The 22,014-nt window shown below is 48.4% G+C and overlaps 1 protein-coding gene across 1 annotated transcript; it reads right to left on the reverse strand.

The window, feature by feature from the left end:
• Nucleotides 1-1,293: 1,293 nt before the first annotated feature.
• LOC128342816 (uncharacterized) lies at nt 1,294-6,012 on the reverse strand. Its single transcript, XM_053290795.1, has 2 exons — nt 4,168-6,012; nt 1,294-3,165 (listed from the first exon to the last, which is right to left on the reverse strand). The coding sequence occupies exons 1-2, from the start codon at nt 5,845-5,847 to the stop codon at nt 2,776-2,778; spliced, it is 2,070 nt and encodes a 689-aa protein (XP_053146770.1). The 5' UTR covers nt 5,848-6,012; the 3' UTR covers nt 1,294-2,775.
• Between the last annotated feature and the right edge of the window lie 16,002 nt (nt 6,013-22,014).

Here is a 22,014-nt window from a genome sequence, read left to right on the forward strand (position 1 = left end):
CTCCTCCTTCTCCATCTCCTCCTCCTCGGCAGTGGCGGCAATGACGGCGGCGGCTCCTCCTCCTCCCCCGCTGCCCCCTCTCCCTGCACCACCGTGATGTGAATACCGGTTCGTCCCTGGTCCCACCTTTTAGCCAATCAAACAGACTCTGTGGGGATCAATTAGAGGCAATTTTATTTGCTGCTGCAGCCAGCAAGGTAAATCAATGGGCTATTGCTCTGCATTGAAATACAAATTGGTTAGAGGTGCATCTTACATTTATACAGACAATCTGAATGATGTTGACACCCGAGACATAGTATACTTGGCAACAAAATGGTGGACTAAGTATCTAGTACGCATGCGAAAGATTCATTGTTCATCTGGTGATCACCCCTTATTTGGTTACATCCTGTTTTCCAGACTGTCAGCAAAGAACAGTGAGAATTCATCTGGTGAGAACCAAGTTTCTTTAGATACAATTTAGTGGAGAAAGATAATGATGTTGATCATGTGAGGCCGTGTCCTTGAGCTGGCCTGAGCTGGGCTGGGGTTACTTTAAGTTAGAGTGAGGTATTCTAAGTAAAATGGAGTTACTTTGGTTTTCTAAAACACATCAATTCCCCCCTGAAATACTGTATCATCCTGAATCTTCAGGATATATGGGTTTGTAAGGGTACAGCTATATATATGAGTCTTACATTATGGCAAGGTTTAAAGGTTCTCATAAACACTTGGATTAAAGCTGGAATACGTTATGAGCAGCAACATGTGATTAACAATAAAAGGAAATACATGCTATAACTAGAATTACCTTCCTTGCCCATAAATCAATAGGCTCTCCATATTAGTTAGATGAAAGCTCTAACTGTTTGGAAATATTAATAATAGCTCTTCTAACACATAAACTCTTAATCTTGGAAATATAGTTCTTGCCCATTGATGGAACTCTGTGTTTCGTGTGGCAAAAGGGTTTGGAACATATGTGGTTTTGGGATGCCTTAAACATTTGTGATGCATTAAGCATAGTTTTTACAGAAATGGTATGTGCTAAATGGGCTGTACATATGGCAATGAAACTAGATACATTGCATACAACATCCTAGAGCTACAAACATAATTAGTATAATTCTATAAATCACACACATATCCTTAACGACCCATATCTGGCATGATTTGATATAGATAAAAAGTTTTACACATAGCAGCAAGGTGTACATATAAAGTCATATAACTTATAGCAAGCAACATTGTTTTAACCCATCTTTGCACCCAGACCCAAGGAGACACGGACACAGAAGTATTATGGAGGAACTGGTCACTTTATTAGGGGTACAAGGTTTTAAGATAGTGCCTGCACAGGCACGGCAGCTGGGGTTGGCATTCAGAGCAGCAACAGTGCGGGCTCGGATGGTGGGGGGGCACCACGTGGCCACCCCCGCCCTAGAATCTCATGGCACAGACACCTCGGCTCCAGGCGGCCCACCTTCCAGAAGGGGGCGCCCTTCGTTGCCGACCTAAGGTCAGGACCCTGCAATTTACATCACCTGTCCGACGCTGTAAAGCCATACGGAAGGGTGTCGGTTGCAGGGAGGTGGGAGCAAGGCAGCATCCCTGATCTGTAAAGCCTCAAGGGATCTGCCCCTCCACCTTACAGCTAAAGCTTACCTAAGGTGCCGCACCGCATCAGCCGCTCACCTCCGCACTGTGCCCGCCAACCCCGTGGTAAAAGTGACCACAAGCTATTCCCTGGCTAACTAATCAATCCCGCTAAGCAACCTTGCTACTAACTGGTATAGGTTGAGGCAGGCGAAAAAAGGTGCACGCTAAGGCCAATCAAGCGTATACCCAAAAAATTCCTGCCCGGCCCCAAACGGCGACCAGCAAAGCCCAACCTATGCCAGAGGGAGGGAGGGAGGGTGCTCGGTCAGGGAAGGACTGAGCCGGCACAGGCCTGCTGCCGGTTCACTGCTGCTAGCCACGCCTCCGAGACGGAGCCGGGCCAATGGGAGCTAGCTCCCAGTGCCACGTGCTCCAGGGGGTGGGGCTGAGGGCAAACAAGCCGCGCAGCCTAGAGCGGCTGCGATCGGCTGGCTTGCACCCAGACCCAAGGAGACACGGACACAGAAGTATTATGGAGGAACTGGTCACTTTATTAGGGGTACAAGGTTTTAAGATAGTGCCTGCACAGGCACGGCAGCTGGGGTTGGCATTCAGAGCAGCAACAGTGCGGGCTCGGATGGTGGGGGGGCACCACGTGGCCACCCCCGCCCTAGAATCTCATGGCACAGACACCTCGGCTCCAGGCGGCCCACCTTCCAGAAGGGGGTGCCCTTCGTTGCCGACCTAAGGTCAGGACCCTGCAATTTACATCACCTGTCCGACGCTGTAAAGCCATACGGAAGGGTGTCGGTTGCAGGGAGGTGGGAGCAAGGCAGCATCCCTGATCTGTAAAGCCTCAAGGGATCTGCCCCTCCACCTTACAGCTAAAGCTTACCTAAGGTGCCGCACCGCATCAGCCGCTCACCTCCGCACTGTGCCCGCCACAGCGGGCGTCAGCCTAGCTTGACGCCCCGCCACCCCACAGGCCTAACAGCACTGTTGCCAACCCCAGCCGCAGATCGTCTAAGAAATACCTCATACCAAGGGGGGACAAGTGCACCCCATCACCCCTGAATAACTGGGGGAGCGAGAACGCGATGTCATTGTGTGGGATGCACCCGCCCCCCTTTGAGGCGATGAAGCGCGCCATGGCCGCATTCACCCCGCGCCTAGCCCTATCTACCTTGTTCTGCTTCACCGCCCCCCTCCAGACTCGCCGCTGAGTGATGTCAGACCAGATGACCACCAGCCCCGGGCACCAGGATAGGGCGACCACCAGGTCCTGGGCAATCTGTCTTGAGAGCGAAATGCCAGACTGGTCCACCAGGTCGTTGCCTCCAAAATGCAGCAGCAGGACATCCGGGACAGGATTCCCTTCCAGGAACTCGTGCAGCATCGGCAGGAACTGGGCCCTCCGCATGCCCCGCCGGCCAAGCCACTCCACAGTGGCCCAACGCCCCAAACCAAGCTGGGTTCCAGGGTCGGCGCTCTGCGCCCACTTGCGTGCCCAGAAAATGAAGGAATGGCCCAGTATGAGGACTCTTGCGCGCTGCCCGGCCGCCCTCGGCCCAGCCGACTGAGGCCCTGCGCAAGAGGAGAAAGCATTAGGAGTGGCACAAATAAATGGTTCGTGGGTGGGGGTGGGGTGGGGCAGAATTTATGCGCCCATCTACCGCACGTATCGGCGGTAAGCCGCTGACCGCCACCTGCCCAGCCGCCGGATTTCCGGGCCCGAATAACCCATCCGAGCAGCCATGGAAGCCGCCCCAATCCGAAAGGAGTGGGGGGCCAGATCCTGGGTAGGCACCCCCGCCGCCACAAAGGCTCTCCTCATCACCGCCCAAAACTGGAATTGGGTCACGTGGCGCCCATTAGCGTGGATAAAGAGGCACCCCATAGCTGAACCCCTGGCCTCCGTGTAGTCCTCCAGTGCACGGACTGGGCACAAGCCCGGGTCGCCAGCGGCATGCAGCGCGACACTCTGCCCCTTGCCTCTCTGATCTGTTTTTGAAAACCTAAGGTGCAGTACCACCCGGGAAGCACCCACGGTGAGGTCACTGAATTGAAGTACCCTACTCGTGGGGCCGTGCCTGCTCCTGGGGAACATCTCTCCAACCCTAAAGGCCCCGAAGAAAGCAACCAAGGCTGCCGCCCTGAACAGGACCTCCTCATAAGGAGACGCACAAACCCCGGCAAGTTGCCGCAGTGCCAGCTGCAGCGCCTCTGGGGTGACCGGCCTACGTCGGTCAGGTTGCACGGGCGTCTCCCTCGCCCAGCCCTCCAGCATGCGCCGGACCCTGAAGTCCCCAGAATGGTCGGGGAGGCCCCTTGCTTTCCCAAAGAAAGCCAGCGCAGCCAAATGGCCGGCCATGGTGCTCACCGCCAGCCCCTGGGCACGGAGGTGCACCAGGTACTGCATCAGCTGTTCCGGCGGCACAGGCCACACATGGACCAATCCTACCTGAGCTCTAAACTGCAGAAAGGCCCTGACCCTTTTGTCGTAGGCAACCCGTGTCCTGGGCGCTATGGAGGCTTGGATGGCCCTAAACGCCTCTACATCCCAAGGTTCCACAACCATTCGGGCACCTGCTCGGGCTCCTTGGCGGCTCCAGGTGCCAGCTTCCGGAAGCGCTGCATCTGGAAGCGAGACAGGGCATCTGCCACCTCGTTCTGCACCCCTGGAACATGCTGGGCGGTGAAGAGCGTGTTATGGCGAAGGCATGTTAGAACCAGGGCCCGCACCAGCCCCATCACCCTCTGTGATTTGGAAGTCTGGCTATTAATAATCTGAACCACGGCCAAATTATCGCACCAGAAACGCACGACCGAGTCCTTGAAGGACTCGGCCCAAATGTGCACCGCCACCACAATGGGGAAGAGTTCGAGGAAGGTGAGATCCCTTGTGATTCCCCGTTCCGACCAGCTGCCCGGCCATCGTTCCGCGCACCAGTGCCCTCTCAGGTACAGGCCGAACCCAAGGCCGCCCGCGGCGTCTGACTGAACCTGGAAGTCGGCCTCGAGCAGCTGGGAAGAACGCCAGAATGACACCCCATTAAAGGACTCCAGGAACCTGAGCCAGAGCCCCATATCCTCCCTCATGGCGGTAGACACCCTAATGAGGAAATGGGGTCGATTACACCCCACCATGGCGTCACACAGGCGCCTTAGAAAGGGGCGGCCTGGAGCCACCACCCTGCAAGCGAAGTTCAGGTGGCCAACCAGCGATTGCAATTTGCGTAGCGTTACCTTCCTAGCCTCTCTGCATTCCCTGAGCAATTCCCTCATGATGCCGAGCTTGTCCCCGGGGAGGCGTGAGAGCTGTCCCACCGTGTCCAGCTCTATCCCCAGAAATGTAAGCTTCGTGGTCGGGCCCTCTGTCTTGTCCTTAGCCAGTGGCACCCCCAGATCCCCACAGAGTGCCCTGAATGAGCGCAGTAAGTGTAGGCATTGGCCAGAGCCCTCCCTTCCTCCGAAAATAAAGTCATCTAAATAGTGAGCGGAGGAGCGTAGCCCCGCCCTCCGGCGCAGTGCCCATTCCAGCATAGAGCTGAAAGCCTCAAAGGCCGCACAGGAGACCGAGCATCCCATGGGGAGGGCTCTGTCGATGTAAAATCCCCCTTTAAATGCGAAGCCCAAAAGGTCAAAGTCATCAGGGTGCACGGGCAGGAGGCGGAAGGCGGATTCAATGTCGCACTTCGCCATCAGTGCCCGAGGCCCGCAGCCCCTGATCATGGCCACAGCCTCATCAAACGATGTATACCGTACTGAGCAAAGGTCCGCCGGTATCCCATCGTTAACCGAGTCGCCCCTTGGGTAGGACAGGTGGTGGATAAGCCTATACTCTCCCGGCGCCTTCTTAGGGACCACGCCCAAAGGGGATACCCGCAATGTTGGCAGTGGCAGCCTGTCAAAGGGGCCCAGCACCCTCCCCAGAGACACCTCCTTGGCTATCTTTTTCGCTACTATGTGTTCCATCCCCCTAACCGATTTTAGGTTGCGTGCAAAACTATGGACCCGCCTGGATTGGCACGGAATCCTAAACCCCTTCACAAAACCGTCCTCAATATAGCGTGCGCGCTCCCTGTTGGGGTAGTCACGCAGCAGCCTCCGGAGCACCGGGATTTTAATTGGGCTGGGGCCCTTTTCCAGCCGTGGCTGCTGGGCCCTTTGCCCCTCCCGGGCCTTGGTATCCCCCTTTTCCCCTAAGGGCTTTGGCCCGCTGGCAGTAGATACTGGCGTGCCGCCCACCGCAGAAGCCACAGTCATGCCGGTACTTGCACGGGGAGCGGGCACACTTCCCGTTCTTGTTAAATTCCCAGCACACCAGGGGACCTTGAACCCCCTGTGCGCCTGAGGCCGAAGCCGCTGACGCTGCCGGTGTTTTGGAAATGAGGTGCCCGCTGTCGGCGCGCTTGCCAACCAAGGGCCTCGCGGGTGTCATAATCTGAAGCCATAACTCGGGGTGCTGCCTTTCCCAGGATATACCCGCATTGCTGGAGGCGCGCTCGCGGAACGCTTGGTCATAGCGCTCCCAGGCATTACCAGCAAAGTCCATGAAGGCTCTGTGTATAATATCAAAATACTTAACGAGAGCGGGGGCCCCGCTCTGGATATTTCTGCATCAGAACACCCATGTAGATTGTGTACCCCGAAACCCAATTTGCCCAATTATGCTCAATGGGCTTCCGTTTTGTCCTCTCCTTGTCCTTCCCCTGGGACCCCTCCTTCTCCAGTGGCTCCGGCTCCTTGAAGAGCAATTGGAACACGTCAATGCACTCTCCTTTCCAAATCCGTTCCTTAACTGCTGGAAGGAGGTGGTCCCCCAAGGGTACGGGCCCATCCCCAGTATGCCAAGCAGAGCTGAACTGCGCCGTTGGCCCCTGGGTGGGCAAAGCAGTGCTCCCCCCTTGCCAGACCTGATTACAGGTGGCGTGTGGAGATGCCCAGTTAACTGGCCCTGGGAACCACCCGTATGGTCCGTAGGGGGTGCTAAAGGGCAGTCCCCACGGCCAGGCCCCCTGGGGGACTCACCATTGTCGTCCCTGCCGTCTCCCGGTCCTGAGTCCGCCGGTTGTGTCGTGATCCCCGCTGGTTCCTCGTGGGCAGTTCCCGCCGCCGCCTCCAAAGCTGCTAGACGGTCAGCAAAGCCCTGCATTAGTTTTGCCTTCTTTTCTGCCCTGTTTGACTTTTTTGCATGTGGGGGCACCCCCGAAGGCCCCCTGCCTGCCTCGTCGCCCTCTAGAGTGGTGCGCTGCCTCTCAAGGGCCTGCAGCCGTGCTATAAACACCCTGATGGCGCCCAGTTCCAAATCGCCCTCATCGTCGGAGGAGGATTCGGTGGGTGCGTTTGGCCTCTTAGGTGGCCGCGTTGGCTTGCCACCCTTCTTGGCTGGAGCCTTCCCACCCTTTTTAACTGGGGCTTTCTTAACTGGGGCTTTCTTAGGGCCCATGTCCCAAAGGATGAAGCTTATGGGCCTGTACCCTGCCCTCAAGTGCGTAAACGAGTGACCTGGCCGGCGCAAGGCCTGACTGAGGCCTACGCTGGCAAGGAAGGCCTATGAGTCACAGCGCCTGCCCCACCTAGCCGTGGTAAGGCCCAGCCCCACTGAAAGGCCCCCAAATGGAGCTTAGGCCCGGCAGGGGAGGCCCACGAGCCCACCAGGGAGGCCTAGTCAATGCAGGCCCCCAAAATGGGTGTGTGTGGGGGGTTAGGCCCTACAGGCCCGACAATAAAGGCAAAGGCCGCCCTTAGCAGAAGGCCTAAACGGGCCCTGGGTTGAAGGGGTTCCACACAGTTCAAGCCAACACCCCCAACGTCCAATCAACCCTCCCCCCAGATGACCGGGTTAGTCAATTGCCCCCCCGCTGAAGGCCTGGCGCGGCCTACTGAGGGCCTGGGGCGGCCTGCTGCCCTCACTCGATGCCGGGCAGCTTGGGCCTGCCAGGGCCTAGAAGCCCTTGTGTGGAGAGGCCCGAAGATCAAAGGCCGTTCCGAGGAGGACTTAAAAGCCTCTCCTGTGATCCCCCCAGAGCCCGTTACCACAGGCAGCCGGGCTACAGAGGCCCTGGCCGCCGAGCCGCTCCAATCCGCTGCTCGCTCGAAGGGCCGCTGCACTGCTCCCCGACGTTCCGCTCCCGTGGGCCTCCTGCTCCGGCTTCCGATTCGGGTACCCAGCCGGCCACGTGGAGGCCCCGAAGCCGAGCAGCAGCACGTCCTTCCTTCTGCTCGGTCAGGGAAGGACTGAGCCGGCACAGGCCTGCTGCCGGTTCACTGCTGCTAGCCACGCCTCCGAGACGGAGCCGGGCCAATGGGAGCTAGCTCCCAGTGCCACGTGCTCCAGGGGGTGGGGCTGAGGGCAAACAAGCCGCGCAGCCTAGAGCGGCTGCGATCGGCTGGCTTATCCCAAATAAAGTATCAATAACAGTCTAGCATTGTGGAACCAGGTACTTCTAGTGATTAATGGATTATCAGCTTGTGGAAAGCGATAGCAATGACAGGTCATAAAGATCATACAAGTCAAATACAAGTGTCTATAAAATTAGCAAGTAAAGCTTGGGCCAGCTTAATGTCTTAGATCACAAAGGGACCAGTAACTTGGGGATAGGTGCAGACTTGCAGGTAAATGCTCTGGTTGAAAACAATGAGATGATTGGCACAATATGTAAGTGAAACAAATAAGGAAATGACTGGAGAGCAAGCATGTGAGGTCCATGACCTTACAGCACAGGAGATAGCAAGGTTTTCAACATAATGATAGCACATAGTCACTACAAGAAAGTAATATAAGAAAGTGGTGCAAATCATCAACTCCCACCCCCCTTAGTGTCCTCTAAAGTCTGTCATGGCCAAAAAGGAAGCCATGGAGAGCTTTAGAATTCAAAATCTAAAAGTCCTTGGTAAGGAAAAATATATTTTAGTCCTTCAGTTGAGAACCAAATGTTCTTGTACAACGTTGCAGGATTTTGGCTATCCTGGATGTTCTCTGATCCGTGTTGTTCGAATGTTCATGTGTTTGGGAGCCTTGACTCCCCCCCCCCCCTTGTGGGCAATCTGAAATAGTGTCTTTGGCAGAATTTGAAATAGTGTCCTTGGCAAGGTATCTTACTCAGGTAGGATGGTTCCAGGGCTTCACAGCTTGGGGAGATGCCGTTGCATGTATGACTCCAGAGAAAAGTGGCAGTCTTCAGGAAGATGAATTTTGCATTGGGCCCTCTTCCTCGAACACAGGACAGGGTAGCAGATGGATGTTCTGTCACCAGTGGGTTGGATTGGAGATGCAGATAGGGACTGCTCTCTGGTAGCTGCTGCTGCTGATGGTTAGTTTCCCTGGGTCACTGTTGATGGAGACTCCCTTGGGATTACATTCTGGTGATGGATCCAGGTATTCCTTCGATCTGGGAAGGACCAATCCTTCTTGGAAAGACAATTCAAGGCACTGTTGGTTGCAAACCTGTTTACTTGAGAGAAAGACAGGCAAGTGAGTTGCCAATTCCCTCCCCCCCCCCAATGTACCCAGAATGTTGGGGGGCAATATGCTAAATCATTGTAAACCGCTTAGAGAGCTTCCAGCTATAGAGCGGTATATAAATGTAAGTGCTATTGCTATTGCTATGTAGGGACAGCATCCTGAGACTAAGTCTCTGGGTGCTAACCATCAGCACAAAAGGAAAAGTCAAGTTTTCAAGGCAAATAATACAAAGGATGGACAAAACTTGAGGCTATTTTCAATTTGGTCTTTTGGCATTTTTTTCTTTCTTTCTCCAATTTATATTTTTGTTTCCCTGCTTTCCCTGGGCCCCCACTTCTCCGAAGACCAGGGGATGATGTCTTCATTTAAGGCTTGATGGCTTGTGTGGTTGGCTGGTGTCTGATCACGAGAACAAAACAGCAATCCTGGGCAAAATAGCAGCAATAAAGTCAAAAAGAAAAAGGCATTCACATTTTTCACCCCCTTGTGAGTTTGGGGCTTTGAGGAGGAATTAAAGCCTTTCAGGTCAAGCATAGTCACTGCTAACAAGGTCCAGTTTCCATGTGGCAACTCACATTCTCTTCTGTATCCTGTTCTTCCTCCTTACAACAACCCTGTGAGGCAGGCCATATCGGTTGAGTGGCAGGCTCTGTGTCACCTAGCAAGTATCATGGCTGAATGAGGATTTGGACTCGGGTTTTCCCAGTCCTAGTCCAGCACTCTAACCACCGCACTATGTTGGCTGACAATCATACACAGTCCTTTGTCAGGGCAATCAATCTCCATCCAGTATAACTGACTTCATTCTCCACCGTCAGTAACATCTGGCTTTGGGATCTTCATCTAGGTCACGTGTAGATAGTTGTGGTGTCCCAGTTCTCCATCTTTAGCCTCATAATTAACAAGTCACTGATGGATTCAAGTTTGGGTTTGACATTTCTGTAAAGCGAAAACAACCTCTCGAGACAAGGAAAAAGGTAAAGTCAATCCCTGCCCTCTGTCTACCCACAGCTTGGGCATTACCTGACTTGGTATGTCCAATGAGATACTATACCTTGGTAAAGTAGGATTGTTTACTACACAAATTACACAGGCTGTTGCCACATGTTTTGCAAAAGGGTACATCCAAGAGGCACAAAAGTGTCTTTGCATTGACTAGGAAAAACCAAAGGATTGGTTCTGCAAGAATTCCACATCCATCTGCTGTTCTTTACCAGACATCCTCTTCTAAGTGCGCCCTCCTGCTGTGGTGCAAAGTCGATGTCCTTTTTCTGAATATGTGGGGGGGTTGTGCCAAGATAGTTAGCACAGGAATCAAAGATGCTTGGAAACAGGAATAGAAGGAGCAGCAGTTTTAACTGCAGCATCTGCCATCCAATTACCCTTTGTCACTGGGTCATTACCCTCTGGTGACCTCTGGTATGGATGACTGCAACCTCTTCTAGTAGTGTAACAGCAGTCTAGAGTTCTGATATCTGTGTCCCATATTTTACTTCCTTGTTTCCCACTGTTAAAAATCTTCTTTCTTTCCAAGTGGCCCCATGAGTTGTGTAAAAATTACCTTGAAGGTGATGAGCTCTGCAAGCTGTGCTGAGATACCTGGAGAAAGAGATTTCACCACCAGAACTTCATGGTCAGTCACTACTCCATAGCCAGCTTACATTGTCCATCTTACATGAAGCTGCCTCCATCTGTGTACAAATCAATGTCTGCATTTTGGAGAGGTTGATCTTTAAGATCAGGATGGCTTGGCATAGATGCAGTCCACATCTTGCAAGCAAGCATGTTCTTGGTCTTCTGTAGGCTCAAAAGGAAGTAAGTTAGCTGGATTAAGAACAAAGCAGTAGCCATGCAAACCCCAGGATCCCCACCAAAGTGAAATGATATTTGGTCATGTGTGAGGGAGTCAGCCATCTATTGCCCCAGACTAATCCCTTTTAGCTGGGAAATTTCCAAGTTGAATTGCAAACCGGTGCTTTGGAACTCCTTGCCACTTGCAGGATTGGCAAAACAAAATTCCTTTCATCAAATCTCATGTCTGGGATTTTAAGATTCAGCTGCTGTGAAGGCAAAGCAGGGCTGGTGGATGAGTCAAATTTAAAAAATTTTTGAACCTTAGACCATTTGATTAGTAGCTTTCAGTTTACATCAAATCAGTTAGCAGAAATATTGCATAGATTTTGCAAAAACATGACAGTAATACAATTAGACTAATTTATCTTAAAATCCATTTTTCCTTCTCACCCACAATTACAAACTGCTGTTCAGAGAACCTCTTTCCCCTTTCCATCCGGAAATGGGCGGAGTTGACATTGTTTATCAGGGATCAGCTTTCATTTGTGAGGAAGAATTTGGAAGGGAAACTTCCGGTTTAGAGAAAAGTACCCCCACCCCTTTCTTCAGAAAATAGGTAAGATAGACCACGCCAAGGAAATAAGTAAACATAACATATAAAGGCTTATGACACTCAGTAGTGGCAGAAATATCACAATCAACTTAATATAAGAATGAATGAAATAGAGCTTGCTCTCATGCCTAATGCATTTAGCCATAAGCAGCACTTTTGCAGAGGTGGGAAGATTCAGCCCTCAGTTGGCCAGCTGACCGCTGAAAGCTCCCCCTGCTGCATAACTGCTAATTTTGGAATTCAATGTCAGAGCAAGTTTGGTCTGGAGCAGTTTACAGAAAAACAACAACATGTCACTAGAATAAATACATTCACAAATACAACAGAATAAACAGAATAAATACAACAGAAACCTCATCTTCACAGAGATGACCTATAAGATTGATGTGGGTTGAATTCCTATACAGAACCAGAGCTTTGGGCTCCCTCTCAGAAACATGCACACACACACACACACACACACACAGAGGCTTGTCTTGTGTATTTCACAGAACAAAGGACTAAACAAAAGAAAACTCCATATGAGTCACAAAGAATTTTATAACATTTTCAATATGTTAGCCATAAACTCAGTTAAGGAAGTAGCTTAAATAGAACAAACTTATCACAGCCATCCATAAAAACAACCTGTAATTCTATATTACCTTTCCACATCACAATCTTATAACTTACTGGTGCTTTTCAAGCATTTTTCTTTTTGTTGTTGTTAACAACCTCCAACCAAAACCCTTTTACGTGTCTCCTTCTAGTTTTTTTTCTTTTGTCTGCAATTCCCATATGCATTCCTTCAAAACTCCATTTTCTTTCCTCTTTTCCAACTGCCAGCAGTTGAAGGGGGGGGGGGGAGAGAACAAAGACAGCCTTTTGTTCAGAGAAACTTTTTGCAGTTAGAACAGTGTTATCTTTTGGCTTGGTTACAACAGGACAGTGGCATCAAGAAATTTAGACTGTTAGCAGTTTTGAACTCGGAAACAGAACATAGAGACAACATGATTTTAGCAAAAGACAATCATTATTTCTTCTTTTCTTCAGACCCCTTGTCTTGGAGCACAGAGGCATTTTTAAACTTTCATTCTGAGGGCACCTCCCCCTCTTGTGAGAATCACCCAATTTTTCAACACGCATTCTAAAGGTACTTGCTATTTCTACTCCCCATAGTCCCCCCCCCCCGTGTGCTCGTGCTTGGGCCATTTATTTTTGACTCAAAGCCGCGCCCCCCCCCCTCGGGATTTTGGCTTAAATTGCCCCTCTCTTGGGTAATTTGCTTTCTCCCCTCTTCTTGGGATGAAAGATTGCCCCTCCCTGGGCTTCCCCCCCGCTTTTTCCCCTTCTTGGGCTGGGGTTCTCACCAAGACGTCTTTGGATTTCTCGCCTCTCCCTCAGGCTTTTGCCTCGATTCCCAGATGTGGCGTGTTGTGATGACTGGCGCGTCTTGGGGCCCATGAGAATCCTCCACAGACAAAACGCTGTGAGGCGCGCTGGATCTCACTGTCCCGTGACGGGTCAGACTGTCCACCCAGAGTCACATCCGACTGTCACGGCACCAAATTGATGTGAATACCGGTTCATCCCTGGCTCCGCCTTTTAGCCAATCAAACAGACTCTGTGGGGATCAATTAGAGGCAATTTTATTTGCTGCTGCAGCCAGCAAGGTAAATCAATGGGCTATTGCTCTGCATTGAAATACAAATTGGTTAGAGGTGCATCTTACATTTATACAGACAATCTGAATGATGTTGACACCCGAGACATAGTATACTTGGCAACAAAATGGTGGACTAAGTATCTAGTACGCATGCGAAAGATTCATTGTTCATCTGGTGATCACCCCTTATTTGGTTACATCCTGTTTTCCAGACTGTCAGCAAAGAACAGTGAGAATTCATCTGGTGAGAACCAAGTTTCTTTAGATACAATTTAGTGGAGAAAGATAATGATGTTGATCATGTGAGGCCGTGTCCTTGAGCTGGCCTGAGCTGGGCTGGGGTTACTTTAAGTTAGAGTGAGGTATTCTAAGTAAAATGGAGTTACTTTGGTTTTCTAAAACACATCAATTGGGGGTCTGGAGCCCGGAGGTGGAGGTGTGCCTCTTTCACGCCATGGCCGTTGGTCAGAGAAGAACGTGGAGAGCAGGCCGCAACGCAAGCCTCGGGCTCGAGTAGCATCTCCGGCCGGACGGGGAGAGGGAGGCAGGGCTGAGCTTCGCAGATGGGAAGAGGCCGCCGCCGGGCGCCTCCATGTCTCTCTGGCACCCCCCGGAGGCTCTCCGCGGCGGCGCGCACCCCCTTGATTCATCGGGATCTCCGAAAATGGCTGCAGCAGTGCTTACTAGCGCCCGTTATTTAGCGGGCCTAAAATCACTTGTAAGTTGAATAAAGAGGGAGAGAGTATACAGCCTTGTCTTACTCCTTTGCCGATCTGGAACCAGTCTGTTTCACCATGTTCCGTCTGGACTGTGGCTTCCTGTCCTGTGTATAGGTTTCTCATGAGAACAATGAGATGTTCTGGGGCACCCATCTTCCTAAGGCACAACTTGACATGGTCGATGCAATCAAAGGCTTTTCTGTAGTCAATAAAGCACATATTGACTTCTTTCTGGTATTCCTTGGGCTTTCTTAATTATATACAGCATGAATCATCTATGATGTCTCTTGTTCCTCGGCCTTTTCTGAAACCAGCTTGAACACCCAGCATTTCCCTTTCCACGTTGGGCTCTAATCTGTGTTGGATGATCCTGAGAATTATTTTGCTAACATGCGAAATTAAGGATATTGTGTGATGGTTTGCACAATTTGTTAAGTCTTTTTAAAACAGTATTTTTATTATTTTATCCATAATATAAACAGAAAAACTTAAGTAGGAAGAAAAAAAGAAAAAACCAGACATAATCAAATGATACAATTACAAGGATTCTCATTACAGTCTGTTTACTTCCACCTGAGTTCTTTACACCATCATCTCCCTCTCCCCTTCTCCAAACTAAAACATAAATGGCTGCAAATTTACAAACATTAACAGTAAGGTCAAAAATTAGTGTACCTATTATCTACACAGAGCATTCAACATTAAATTTCTGTACAAAAAGAAACCAAATCGCTGATGAGGAACCAAACCCTGTCATATATTATACTGAATAAATGGTTCCCAGGTCTGAGAAAAAGAATCTTCAGATTTGTTCTTAATATATGCAGTAATTTTGGCTATTGATGCATAATCCCACAGTTTAAGATACCAATCGTCTAGAGACTGAATCAGATTTGTTTTCCAGCAAGAAGCATAGAAGAGTCTTACCACCATTATCATATATAAAGTTCAGTGTATCTTGCCGAAATATATGGTTTAGTAATATTTAACATAAAAATCTCTGGGGGGGAAGGAAAATCTATATGCAAGATTTGCTGCATTTTCAAATGTATTGTAAAAAGCACAAATTTTTTGGAAAACATGTCCACCACATAGGATAAAAAGTACCTTTCTGTTCTTTCCATTTCCAGCAATCCCCAGAGTATTTATTGTACATCTTTGAAATCTCTGCTGGGGTAATATACCAACGTAGGTACATTTTATACCAGTTTTCCCTCAAGGTACTATTCACTGTGAATTTTATGTTCACCTTCCATTGAAATTCCCACTCTTGCATCTCTATTGTTCTGTTAAAATTCTGCATCCTTTTAAAAATTATTATTTCTTGTTTACACAGTCAGACAGGTGTTATTGACTGGTTTGTTTTATTCAGACATTGAGTCCTTCCCACGGACCTGGGATGGCTGAATTTTATTGTAAATTGTTATAGATATCATCGCAGAATATAGGCTGTTCCCAGTAAAGCTGCTTTCTGTAATTGGCTGATGGTGATTTCTGTGACCCCTGTGGTGTTGAGTTGCTCTTCAAGGTCTTTTGGAACTGCACCCAGGGCGCCAATTACCACTGGGATTATTTTGGTCTTTTTCTGCTACAGCCTTTCAATTCCGATTTGTAGATTTTTGTACTTTGTGATTTTTTCTATTTCTTTTTCTTCTATTCTGCTATCCCCTGGTATTGCTATGCCGATTATTTTGACTTGTTTTTCTTTCTTCTCGACTACAGTTATATCTGGTGTATTGTGTGGCAGATGTTGTCTGTTTGTAGTTGGAAGTCCCATAATATTTTTACATCTTCATTTTCTTCAACCTTTTCAATTTTATGGTCCCACCAATGTTTGGCTACAGATAGCTTGTATTTTTTGCAGATTTCCCAGTGTATCATCCCTGCTACCTTGTCATGCCTTTGTTTGTAGTCAGTCTGTGCAATCTTTTTACAACAGCTGATTAGGTGGTCCACTGTTTCATCTGCTTCTTTACAAAGAAGCACTTGCTGTTTGTTGTGGATTTTTGGACTCTGTTTCTTTCTTCAAGTAACCATTCTTAAGCCATTGCCAGGTCTTGGTGATGTCTGATTTTCCACTTATGTTGTGCAAATATTGACCATGCAGTGGCTTATTTTTCTATTTTTCTGCTCGGTTCTTGACTTGTTCTTTCTTGTAGGCCTGCTTTGTTTCATTGGTGTTGAATAGTTTCGCATTATTGACCATTTGAAGTGCATCTTCTTCACTGTCCTTGATATATTCTTCAAGGCTTCTTTTCTCCTCCTCTACTGTTTGATGGACTTGCAGCATTCCTCTTCCACCTGAGCTGCGAGGGAGGTATAGCCTATCTACATCACTGCGGGGGTGCAGAGCATGATTGATGGTTATGATTTTCCTGGTCTTACGATCTAGCGTCTCTAGCTCTGCTTGGGTCCAGTCTATTATTCCTGCAGTGTATCTGATAACAGGTATAGCCCAGGTATTTATGGCTTGTATGGTGTTCCCGCCATTGAGTTTGGACTTGAGGATTTTTCAAACTCTCCTGATGTATTCACTTCCATTTTTTCTTTTAACTTCAGTGTGTGCGATGTTATCAGCCTGGAGAATGCCCAGGTATTTGTAATGTTCTTTCTCTTCCAGGTTCTTGATCTTGCTTCCATTGGGCAGTTCTATTCCTTCTGTTTTTCTTATTTTTCCTCTTTTCATTATTAATGCAGCACACTTGTCTAGTCCAAACTCCATTGCTATATCGCTACTGAATATACGGACAGTGTTTAGCAGTGATTCAATTTCTGACTGGGACTTTCCATACAACTTCAGATCGTCCATGTACAGCAGATTTTTATCTATCTATCTATCTATCTATCTATTTATTTTACATTTATATCCCGCTCTTCCTCCAGGGAGCCCAGAGCGGTGATTTGACTTGATGTTTTAGATGTTTGGTATCCGAGGCCTGTTTTGTTTAGTATTTGTGAAAGTAGGGTCATGGCAATTACAAACAACAGAGGGGATAGTGAGTCCCCTTGGAAAATGCCTCTTCTAATGCTAACCTGTCCAAGTGTCTCACCATTGATTGTTAACTGTGTACTCCACATGCTCATTGCTTTTTTTATATAAATATCTGAATGTTTTTGCTGACACCAGTTGTTTCTAAACATTTTAGTATCCATGTGTGAGGCAATGAATCAAAGGCTTTCTTGTAGTCAATCCATGCAACACTTAGATTGGTTTTTCTTCTCTTGCAGTTTTCTAAAATCATTTTGTCAATCAGCAGCTGGTCTTTTGTGCCTCTGGTGTTCGGGCAATTTCCTTTCTGTTCAACTGGAAGCTGTTTGTTAGTTAATAAGTGTTGCATCACTTCATCTGCTTTATTCCAGTTAATAATTTGAAGATGGTTGGCAGGTAGGTTATTGGTCTACAAGTTAATTTTAGCCCGTTGAATAACGGGCGCTAGGAAGGGAAGGGGCCCATATTTGCCCTCCTGCCTGGCTCCGTCACCGCTAGGCCTCGGCGGCGGCTCTGCCGCCGCCTTGGCCAGCTTCCCCCGCCGCTTCTCCCCCCTGCCCGGCTTCAGGCCCCAAATTCTCCCTCCCGGCTCCGGCGCAGCGGCAGAGCCTTGGCCGGCTTCCCCCGCCACCTTTTTCCCCCTCATTCAGCGGCCGGGCGCTTCGCGCATGCCCAGTACAGGCCAGGGAGGCACGAACACACGCCTTGGTGTCCACGGATGGACACCAAGGCTTTTATTATAGAGGATAATTACTTGGAACTGCACCTTTTGCTCGGTCTTTCATTATGAGATGAGTTTTCCCAGTTTTTAGCCATTGTTCAATATCACCTCCTTGCAAAATGTGATTGAACTGTTTTGATAGTTGTTTATGAAGGCTTGTTAGGTGTTTAAGCCAAAAGCCATGCAGTTCATCGTCGCCTGGCGCAGTCCAATTTTTAATTTTCTTTGCTCTTTCACTTATTAATTCTGGTGTTATTATTAGATCTTGCATTTGTTCATTACATTTTTTGACCTCTTTCATCCAGCCTGCTTTTTTATTATAATCTATTGGATTGTCCCATAATTTCCCCCAGAATTGCACTGTTTCTTCTTAATTTGGTGTTTCTAGGTTTCTTGCAGTTTCTCCTTCTATGCTTTGGTAGAAATGTCTCTGGTTCGACTGGAATTGGAGATTCTGCCTGTGTTGTGTAATTCTGGCTTCATATCTGCTAATCTTCTTTGACACTGCTGTTATTCGCTGCCTTATTATTTCCAGGACTTCTCTAATTTTCCTTGAATCTAGGTGGTATTTTTGGATCAGATACTGTTTGGTGTTTTCGTTCTTCAGCTTCTTGTCTTTCATATCTTTCAATTTACTAGCATCTGATCTAAACCTGGAGATTTTATTTTCTAATCTAATCTTCCATTTAGGTGATGTACTACTTTCTTTTTTTACAGGTCCACTGATCTTATATCCGAGCTCTTGTGTTGTTATTATTGCTGCACTGTACATTAGTTGGTTTGTTTCTTACAAATTATTAATTGTTATTTCTGCAAGTGCAGCATTGACATCTTTTAATGCCTGAGCAAGTTGGTTTTTGGCAACTGTTTTTACAGCGGGAAGTCGAACCCTGGTGGTTGTTTGGTTCATGTGCTCAGTTATTTTTTGCTTTAGTTCTGTTAAACAGCATTTGGGTTTTTGAGGTGAAGGCAAAGGGGCGGTTGCCTAGTTTTGATTTTGGAACAGTTCAGCAACAGTGGCATCCTCTCTTTCCAACACCTCCTCCACCTGCGCCTGAGCAACTTCTTCAATTGGTGGTAATTCTTCTTCCATATCTTGAGCCTGTGTTGCTCTTTGCAGTTCTTCCAGCTCAACTCCTGTGAATACTTTATTTCTGATTATGAATCTTCTCTGGTCTGCTAGCCTTTGTTCTGTGATTTCTGTATCTGGATGCTTCTCTTTCCAAATTTGGTACTTTCTTTTTAAATAACCTCTTCTAGTTGGAATTATTATTATTATTATTTCTTGTTTACACAGTCAGACAGGTGTCATTGACCGGTTTGTTCCATCCAGACATCGGGTCCTTCCCAAGGACCTGGGATGGCTGAATTTTATCATCAATACTGTTGGTTATTATAGATAACATCACAAAATATAGGCTGTTCCCAGTAAAGCTGCTTTTTGTAATTGGCTGATGGTGATTTCTGTGGCCCCTATGGTGTTGAGGTGCTTATTATTATTATTATTAAAACTTTTATACCGCCCTTCCAAAAGGCTCAGGGCGGTTTACATTAAAACACCATTAAAATCAGTTAATAATTAAAACAGAAATAATAAAGTATAAAAACAATAATTAACAATTAAAAATATCATAAACAACAATTAAATAATCAGAAGAATTTAAAAACAAGTTTTTAAAAGCTGAGAAATTCTGGTTGAAGAGATGTGTTTTCAGGTGTTTTTTGAAAATTGCCAGAGATGGGGAGGATCGTATCTCAGCAGGGAGCGCATTCCACAATCTCGGGGCAGCAGCCAAGAAGGCCCATCTCCGTGTAGCCACCAAACGAGTTGGCGGCAACTGAAGACGGACCTCCTCAAGTGACCTCAATGGCCGATGGGGCTCATAGCGAAGAAGACGCTCTCTTAAATAGCCAGGGCCTAAGCCGTTTAGGGCTTTATAAGTTACAGTATAACTAGCACTTTGTATTTTGCCCAGAAAACTATTGGCAGCCAGTGTAACTCCATCAACAGAGGAGTAATGTGGTCTCTCTGAGATGACCCAGAGACCAACCTGGCTGCCGCATTCTGAACCAACTGAAGTTTCCGAACTAAGTACAAAGGCAGCCCCATGTAGAGCACATTACAGAAGTCAAGTCTGGAGGTTACCAACAAATGTACCACTGTTTTGAGGTCATTGATCTTGAGAAACGGGCGCAGCTGGCGTATCAGCTGGAGCTGATAAAAAGCACCCCTGGCCACCACCTCAACCTGAGAAACCAAGGAGAGATGTTGATCCAGAAGTACTCCCAGACTGCAAACCTGTTCCTTTTGGGGGAGTGTGACCCCGTCTAGAACAGGCAGATCAAAATCGTCTCTAGAGTTCTGACCCCGCACAATAAGTACCTCCGTCTTATCTGGATTCAGCTTCAGTTTATTCTCCCTCATCCAGCCCATTACTGCTTCCAGGCAGGCATTAGGGAGGATATGCCAACTCCTGAAGAAGTTGACATGGAGAAGTAGATCTGGGTGTCATCAGCATACTGGTAACACCCATCTCCAAATCCCCTTATGATCTCTCCCAGCAGTTTCATGTAAATGTTAAAAGACATTGGAGAAAGTATGGAGCCTTGAGGGACACGATACTTAAGCTCAGATTTTGAAGAGCAACAATCTCCAGTCGACACCATCTGGAATCTATCCGAGAGGTAGGAGCGGAACCACTGTAAAACAGTGCCTCCCACCCCCATCACCCTCAGACGTTCCAGAAGGATACTATGGTCGATAGTATCGAAAGCTGCCGAGAGATCCAAGAGGACCAACAAAGTCACACTTCCTCTGTCCATTGCCAATTGGAGATCATTCATCAGGCCGACCAAGGCAGTCTCCACCCCATAGCCCGCTCGAAAGCCAGTTTGAAGTGGGTCCAGATAATCAGTTTCCTCCAAGACCGCCTGGAGCTTAGAGGCCTCCACCCTCTCAATTACCTTGCCCAGCCATGGGAGATTGGAAACAGGCCTATAATTGCTCAACTCTGAGGGATATAATGCAGGCTTCTTTAGAAGAGGTCTAATAATTGCCTCCTTAAGACAAGGAGGCATCCTGCTCTCCCTCAGAGAAGCATTTATGATTTCTACCAGGCCGCCTACAACAGCCTCCCTGCTAGATCGAACAAGCCATGTTGGACAAGGGTCTAGAGGACAAGTGGTAGGCCTCACCGCTCCAAGCAGCTTGTCCACATCATCAGGAGTCACAAACTGAAATTGATCCAGTTGAATCGTATAAGAGGAGTTGTCGGACACTTCCAGTTCAGACATCAAATTAATTGTGGAGTCTCCATCTAAGTCGGCCCGAATCCGAGAGATTTTGTCTGCAAAAAATTCATTAAACACACCACAGCGGGTAACTGATGCTTCCAAATTCTGGTTCAAGGGAGAGGGGGCAGAACTAGTCCCCTCACAACCCTGAACAACTCCACCGGACATGAACTCACAGTGGCAATACGGGCAGAAAAGAACCGCTTCTTTGCCACACGTATCGCCTGAGCATAGATCTTTAAATGTGCTCCATGTCGTAATCTGTCGGATTCAAGTCGAGTTTTTCTCCACTTGCGCTCCAGTCACCTACCTTGCCGCATCAGCCCCTGTAGATCTTCCATAAACCAAGGGGCCAATTTTGAAGCAGGTTGGAGGGGACGCTTAGGAGCAATCATGTCTACTGCCCTGGTGAGAAAGTTGTTCCAGTTCTCAACCAAGGCATCAACAGGATCACCAGCAGAGCCAACATTGAATCCCTCCAAGGCTTCTTGGAATCCTACCAGATCCAGTAACCTCTTCGGGTGGACCATTCTAATAGGCCCCTCGCCCCTGCAAAAGTGGAAAGTGGTTGTAAGTCCAACCTTAACCAGATGGTGGTCCGTCCATGACAACGGGGAGATCGTAGGAGTCCCCACCCACGGAACACCACCCTGATCAGAATAAAAGACCAAATCAAGCGTGTGACCTGCAATATGCGTTGATCCAGAGACCGCTTGGGATAGGCCCATAGTCGTCATGGCTGCTATGAACTCCTGAGCTGCCCCGGACAAATTGGTCCCAAAATGAACACCAAAAGTCTGGGAGACTCCAACGCAAGTTCCGCGACCAAGTCTGAGAGCTCAGTAAGGGATTCCATTGGGCAGCGGGGTGATCGGTACACCAACAGAAGTCCCAATCTATCCCTGGTCCCCATACTCAAGTACACACATTAATATGGTCCAATACCCTGACAGGGAGCCTGGTAAGGGAGATGTTATCCTTATAGACCACAGCCACTCCACCTCCCTGCCCATGTCCCCTCACCTGCTCCTCTACAGAATATCCTGGAGGGAGAAGCTGGGACCAAACTGGGCCACTAGCCTCCCGCAACCAAGTCTCAGTAATACACATCAGGTCGGCCCCTTCATCCATGATCAATTCATGGATGAGTTCAGATTTATTTTGGACCGACCTGACATTGCAGAGGAACA

This window comes from Hemicordylus capensis, chromosome 2, assembly GCF_027244095.1.
Source record: "Hemicordylus capensis ecotype Gifberg chromosome 2, rHemCap1.1.pri, whole genome shotgun sequence".
NCBI lineage: Eukaryota > Metazoa > Chordata > Lepidosauria > Squamata > Cordylidae > Hemicordylus > Hemicordylus capensis.